Below are 7,783 nucleotides of genomic sequence, written 5' to 3'. Positions count from 1 at the left end.
ATTCTGTGCCGAGCTCAAGTAGCCCATAGCACTGGCAATCGTTGAATTTGTGTTAATCATATATTTATTTACTGTATTTACCCTTTTATCTATATTTTTGATTATCACTTTCACACATGCAAAACAGAATACTGTTCATTGCATGGTGGCAGTGACTTGATGATTTTATTTTGTTATATATATATTTTTAAATAAGTATATATTTGAATTAGAGAAATAGAAATCATTTTGGAAAGAAGAAATAGAAATTACGTACTAATAAATAATATTGTTTATTACTCACATTCTTAAACTTCTATACAGATAATTGAAAGGTGGAGCGTGAATGGACAATCACGCACTTGTCGATCGGTAGCAGGTTGTAATGAGACTGAAGCTAATTCATGTACATTTGCAAGACGCTTACACAAAGGCTCTACGTTAGTGGAGGAAGCTACTGGTGTTTTATAATTTGATCCGATTCGAGCGCGTACGTGCGATTACTCATTCACTTCCAACCATCATTCTACTCTTTCGTTTGTTCGCTTCAATTATTATTTATTAATTATATAAAATTATTATAGTAATAATTACTGTTATATTCAATTTTGTTGTTCAAATTGTACCATTCACTAACACTTTGTTGCATTGCGTCTCATTCGTACGATCATTAGAAAATATATTAATAATAATTACATAAAATATCGGCTTATTCATGGCGATATCACACCCCCAACGTTAAACGGTGAGTAGGCGTGCAAAACAAATGTGGGTTGAATGACTACGAAACGTAACTCTAGAATAAATAAGTAGATTGAGAGGCTGCAACAACGTGTTCGATTCCGATTTTCATATTATTTCAAATACATTACAAAACAATTAAAAACATAAGTAAACTAAATATCAATATATTATTAAAAAAAAAAAATTCAATATAATAAGTAAATAATTAAAACTTGATTAAAAATTTTCGATTTGCGCTTGTAACATCAATCAATTGTAGTAACTTTTTGAGGGTTTATATCGGTTTGTTTTTATTCTTGAGCCAGATTCAAATCTTTTGAACACAGTACTCATATTACAGTATTCATTATTTGCTATTAATCCAATAACTTGGTTAAAATTTGGTTAACTATACTCAGCTTTCTTACTGTTTGGATAACTCCTTTCGCCTTTCACACACTTCAACCGATTGTTGTATTTGTATAAGGTTTGGATTTTTATTTATTTATAACAGGAAAATTTAGAAAGACTCAGAAAAGCAGCGAATCGTTTCTCGCATTTGTAGCGGCTCAAGAGCTAACTTATAAAAAGGGTAACTTTTTATCATTCTCAACATTGAATTGGTTCCGTATGGCAAATAATTATTTAGACTTGGCCAATATATTTTAAAATATGTAAAGCGTTGGATCAGTGCAATCATTTCTTAAAAAATGAAAAGAACTGTATATTTCTATAGCAAGAAATACATAAAATTTCTTTGGGTCTAACCACACAATGGTTTGATTAGCGCTCAAATTTGAGTCACTAGCCGTGTTTGTGGTTTGCGTATGTGCAAGCATTTTTAAAAATTGAAAATTTTGAGTGTTGTATTAATGACATTGCACACTCAACCTTAAACGGTGAGCAGGAGGTGTTCAAAGATGAACTGCAAGTCGTAGCTCTGGGCTTGTTAGGAAAAGGATTTTGAGAGTACAAAAATATTTGTTTTCAAGAAAAAAATTTGATAATCTTGAGAAAAATGTGAAATCTGTCAAATCTGTTGATTTTTTTTAGAGGATTATTTGAATATACAGTTGGGATACAAATGTTCAACTTACGGTTTCTGTGGTGAATTGCTCGAGAGTAGATCTTTACAGCAAGTTTTGCTAAGCACAATGTGAATTCTCATTATTTGGGTGTATAAATCTATTACAAAATTTGTATAAAAATTTAAATAGTTACAAAATATAAAAACGCATAGGTAATCTCATTAAATATATTAATTTCCAAACAAAATTTAAAATAAAACAAAATTAAAAAATTACAATCAGTTATAAAGTAGCAATCATAAATATATTTTTATAGCATAGAACCTAAACAAAACAATTTAAATTTGTGACGATAATTAAAATAATTTAGAATACAAAAATACAGAGTGAAAATTCAAATGTATAAATAATTAAATATTTAAAAAAAAATTAAAATCTAATGATGCTATATAAAAAAAGTATGTTTTTGTAATTATCTTCTTAGATCATCTTATTCTGATAGTAGATTGTCTTTTTCTTGTCTAATTTATTCATAATTTGTATTAAAATAGTTGATTGTAGTAGCTGTGGTTACTTTTTTTTTATACTCTTGAACTAAGTATTTATGGAGTTATTCATTTTTTCAGTTTTGATTTTGGAAATATTCTTGTTTAAACGAAGTAACCTTGAATCGCTTTTCTTCAAGTATTAGATTACGGTGCCGACTTTGGATTACTGAAGTTTTTGTAATTATTGATTCGTTTGAATTCGATGACAAAGAGATGGGTCAAGACAGCATTGTCTAAGTTATACTATTTATTTCTAAATTATAAACTTATTGATGAGATATCTATTAACTTTATGAAGTATTTTAATTCAGTGAGCTTCGTGGAACTATTAATATAAAGCTTTCGATTTGGGACAATAAAATAAGCGATGCTTCTATCCAGACAATGTAGTAAGTCTTTTTTGCTTTTAATTTCATAAAATCCAATGCCTTTGATGGTGATGATTGGTTATCTTTTTGTGATTATTCCTCGCTTTCGCTTGTTGATTCATTTTTATTTTTATTTTTATTATATGTTTTTTTTTTTTTTTTTTTTTTTTTTTTTTTTTTTTTTTTTTTTTTTTTTTTTTTTTTTTTTTTTTTTTTTTTTTTTTTTTTTTTTTTTTTTTTTTTTTTTTTTTTTTTTTTTTTTTTTTTTTTTTTTTTTTTTTTTTTTTTTTTTTTTTTTTTTTTTTTTTTTTTTTTTTTTTTTTTTTTTTTTTTTTTTTTTTTTTTTTTTTTTTTTTTTTTTTTTTTTTTTTTTTTTTTTTTTTTTTTTTTTTTTTTTTTTTTTTTTTTTTTTTTTTTTTTTTTTTTTTTTTTTTTTTTTTTTTTTTTTTTTTTTTTTTTTTTTTTTTTTTTTTTTTTTTTTTTTTTTTTTTTTTTTTTTTTTTTTTTTTTTTTTTTTTTTTTTTTTTTTTTTTTTTTTTTTTTTTTTTTTTTTTTTTTTTTTTTTTTTTTTTTTTTTTTTTTTTTTTTTTTTTTTTTTTTTTTTTTTTTTTTTTTTTTTTGGATGGTAAAATTAGAAAGGATTTAGGATCAAGTTATAAAAAAAAATTTTGTTTTAGTACATTTTTTATATACCCAATACGAATATTATTCCCAAATATAATAAAAATTTAACTTTACCCTAATCGCACAATTAATTTAAATATTACTTGACTCTATTACAATTGCATTATCAGATATATCTTCAGCCCGCTTAAAACATTAATCAATTTGTATAACCCGATTTTCACAATAAATACGCGATGATCTAGCATAAGAGTTTTCATGGGTAGCGTTTTGTTTTCTTTTTTTTAGTTAAAATAGCAACATAGTCATTGTGTCAATTATCGGTAATATGATTAGTGTGATTACAAATGCTACTATTTTTCTAATCTTTTTCTCATCTCGCGTTTTATGTTTAGTGACTTTTCAATTCTAATAGCCTCTTTCATTAACTCATTCAAATCATTGGTGGCTGGTAATCGTATAGAAATTGTATCTAGTAGCCCATTTCTAAAACTTTCTTGTTGACTTTTATTAGTGCTTTCTTTAAAATGATCAGGGACATCCCCTTTGCATTTTTGTGCTCGAATAATTTGATTTCCTAAATCACGGATTCTATTCGCGAACGTAAGTACACTCTCATTTTCTTGCTGCATTTGTTGTGCAAGCAAGCTCTGTAACATGCTGACAGTCAGCCCAGAATTGTATAACGCGTGAAGGTGTTCTTTTAATTGCGACAAAGTAGTAAATTTTGCATCTTTCAAGATTTTTCTAGCTTCAAACCCTATTTTTATCTGTACAAGTTTAAGAAAAGTAGCTCGTTCAGTAGGCGCAATCAAATCATACGCATAGTCAACAGATTCTAAAAAATCTTCAAGCAACTCTTTTTTATCAAATATTGGGACAATTGCAATTGCATCTTTCAATTTAATATAAGTAGCAGAAGCAGTCATTTCGTCAGTGGTTTGTTTGTGAATTTCCGTTAATACTAATGTCTGTAAAAGCTTTATGCAGAATAAAAGGATTAAAATTTTCTTCTTTAAATTTGACTTGTTCTTTTTTTGTACGACTATTTCTACTTTTTAACTATTTCTTTGTTGTCACCTTCGTTTTCTTCTTTAGTGAATTTTTTCTAAACGTAAACCAAAAAGCATTAGTAAAAAAATTATTTTCCACCGAATACAAATCGGTCTGGGTACATATTCTGACAAGCAACTTTTTTTTTCAAGAGACGTGTTTTGATTCGTTGTGACTGCAACTTTTCAACTGCCGTGTAACTCGATATTCTATAAAATAATAATATGTTAATATTTATTTATAATTTATTAACTTATTCAGACTTTTGACGAGAACCAAGTTTTTATTTTTATCTTTATTTTTCAGCTCTGAAAATTTAAGTCTATTTGCAATACGCATATGTCGATTGTTTCATTGAAATTAGTATCCATCATCATTTGACTTATAAATCGTTATTTAACGCATTTATAATTATTGAATTTCACGTGATAGCACACGTACTTTTTTTTATTAGCAAATTACTGAATTCATATATTTCCTTGTAAATTCTTGTATTAAGAACTCGTAAGAGTACGTATCTCATTGAACTACTCAAAATTTATTCATTCCCGACCAGCAGTTATGACATAGATTTCAAGTCCTATTTTAGTAAATACGTACACCCAAAAAAAACAAAAATTATGTGATCACATACTATTAAGGATTTTCTTATGAGGCCTCTGAAAATTCCTTAATCAAAATTAACGCGGAAAGAAATTTATTTTATTTCTCCCATTTTTATTATTTATCTTTTTTGTAATTGAACTTGTAATTGTATAGAATAAAATCTTTTATTAGAATTTTATTCTCTCTTGAATTTGTAATTTGCATTTGAAGTTGTAAAGAATAGAATCTTTTACTAGAATCTCATTCTCTCAAAATTTGTAATTTGTAATTGTAAAGAATAAATTCTTTTTTTAGAATCCTATTCTCTCAAAATTTATAATTTGTAATTGTAAAGAATAAATTCTTTGTTAGAATCCTATTCTCTCAAAATTTATAATTTGTAATTGTAAAGAATAAATTCTTTGTTAGAATCCTATTCTCTCAAAATGTATAATTTCCCAGCATTTAAACATTTATGTAATTAAATGTTTAAATCCAAACATTGAAAAGGGAAAATTAAATAACATTGTATTTTTAATGATGATCTCTGGATAATTTTATTTCAATTGAATTATTTTATTGATTTACAATTGACTTCTCTATATTATTATAACCACAGACAAAAGAAAAAAATTTTTTTTTTTTTTACTTGGGAATTGTATACTTTTGACTTGTCTGGGTACAAATGGTAAATTAACTGTAGAGTTTCTTTTTAAAACTCAAATTTATTGAGATTCACGACGTAAAATCTCACGAGCTGATAAGCTAAAAACTTCTGTTTCTTTGCTTGATGACATTTTTGATAGAAAATAAATTAATTTTTCTCGTATAGCTTTAAAATTTGTATTCTTTTAACTATGTATTTTGCCATAGCTTCAAATTGTTTCTTATGCATTTTTTTCGTAAAAACTATTTTTCTTTGCTTTTATTACTTGGTTTTCGTCATCCATCCCTGTATTTTTACAAATTAAATTGACATAAATTTAAAAAAAATAAAAAAGTATAAGAATGAAGTGAAATAGAAAAAGATAAAAGAGAAAAACTGTGTGAAAAAAAAAAAAAACGGAGAAAGAAGAGACTGTACATGTCACCTTATGACTTAATGCTTCGTCTGGTGTCACTCCTATTTAGCAGCAATGCTTGTATTGTTTTATGCTTGAGCATGCATACACGCGTCATTACTTGTAACAATATTATTCGTTCGCGTTTAATTTGAACTTATATGCGGTAAATGCAGATATGTTATTATATATGCCCTTCTTTCTTTTCATTTCTTAATTTGCCAATTCTATTGAATTATAAAAAATATATTTTAAATTTATAATTAATAAAAATATACTTTTTTCTTTTCCTCTAAAAAAAACAATATGAATATCATATCAATCAAATATCATTTAAATTTATGAAATTTTCATTAAATCATGTTTAAAATTCAATTTTTTTTTTCAAACAAAATTTTCTAATTATAAATATAAAAAATTTCAAAAGTGCTGTTATGCCTATAAACAATTATGTAAATATAAAATCTCAACTTTAATTTGAACACAGTATAAAAAAAATTTATAACTTATAATGCTATTTTTTCTTTTAAGACAAGTGAAAAACAGATAAAATTTGAATAATACAAAAAAAAAATTATAAATTGAAAGTATTTTAGTAGGAATGCATGTTGGAAATCATCGTACACTAATACGCGCAAGTTGTTATCTCGCCTGTCTAAAGGTGTCGAATGTCTTGTCCGTCCATGCGCGAACATTTGTTATGTCTTTGTTACTACCGGATGTGCTTCGATGCGGCCGATGTCATAACGATGACTTTTATAGTTAAATAATTTTTAATTCAATTCAACAAAAGAAAAAAAAAATTTTATGTATTTTACACACGCTTTAAAACTTCAGTTTAAAAGATACTCTCATTCTTTCCGTCATAGAATAGTTTAAGAAAGAATGAATAAAAATAGCAGAATAGTAAAAAAAAAAATTTTGAGTAAATATATACATGATTAAAACACAAATTACAACGATTTTGCGCATCATTCTGGTCTAGGTCGCCAATTTTGTCACGTCGCGGGGGCGACATGAGCATTTTAAGTGTCAAATATAATAAAAGTTTGAAATAATATTAGGAATAGTTATTATGCAACGGGAGTTGCACTGGCCTTGCATGATTCTGTGCCGAGCTCAAGTAGCCCATAGCACTGGCAATCGTTGAATTTGTGTTAATCATATATTTATTTACTGTATTTACCCTTTTATCTATATTTTTGATTATCACTTTCACACATGCAAAACAGAATACTGTTCATTGCATGGTGGCAGTGACTTGATGATTTTATTTTGTTATATATATATTTTTAAATAAGTATATATTTGAATTAGAGAAATAGAAATCATTTTGGAAAGAAGAAATAGAAATTACGTACTAATAAATAATATTGTTTATTACTCACATTCTTAAACTTCTATACAGATAATTGAAAGGTGGAGCGTGAATGGACAATCACGCACTTGTCGATCGGTAGCAGGTTGTAATGAGACTGAAGCTAATTCATGTACATTTGCAAGACGCTTACACAAAGGCTCTACGTTAGTGGAGGAAGCTACTGGTGTTTTATAATTTGATCCGATTCGAGCGCGTACGTGCGATTACTCATTCACTTCCAACCATCATTCTACTCTTTCGTTTGTTCGCTTCAATTATTATTTATTAATTATATAAAATTATTATAGTAATAATTACTGTTATATTCAATTTTGTTGTTCAAATTGTACCATTCACTAACACTTTGTTGCATTGCGTCTCATTCGTACGATCATTAGAAAATATATTAATAATAATTACATAAAATATCGGCTTATTCATGGCGATATCACAC

The 7,783-nt window shown here is 26.2% G+C and overlaps 1 protein-coding gene across 1 annotated transcript; it reads right to left on the bottom strand.

Moving 5' to 3' along the window:
* Window positions 1-3,362: 3,362 nt before the first annotated feature.
* On the bottom strand, window positions 3,363-7,436 carry LOC111693282. The gene is made up of 2 exons (XM_023457637.1): window positions 7,358-7,436; window positions 3,363-4,532 (listed from the first exon to the last, which is right to left on the bottom strand). The coding sequence occupies exon 2, from the start codon at window positions 4,197-4,199 to the stop codon at window positions 3,624-3,626; it is 576 nt and encodes a 191-aa protein (XP_023313405.1). The 5' UTR covers window positions 4,200-4,532; window positions 7,358-7,436; the 3' UTR covers window positions 3,363-3,623.
* Between the last annotated feature and the right edge of the window lie 347 nt (window positions 7,437-7,783).

Source organism: Trichogramma pretiosum, unplaced genomic scaffold (genome assembly GCF_000599845.2).
Source record: "Trichogramma pretiosum strain Unisexual culture from Peru unplaced genomic scaffold, Tpre_2.0 scaffold212, whole genome shotgun sequence".
Classification (NCBI taxonomy): domain Eukaryota; kingdom Metazoa; phylum Arthropoda; class Insecta; order Hymenoptera; family Trichogrammatidae; genus Trichogramma; species Trichogramma pretiosum.
This window is presented reverse-complemented; position numbering and strand designations above follow the sequence as displayed.

Excerpts from the sequence above, each read along its gene's own strand:
- LOC111693282 (XM_023457637.1), bottom strand. The coding sequence starts at position 4,199 with ATGACTGCTTCTGCTACTTATATTAAATTGAAAGATGCAATTGCAATT.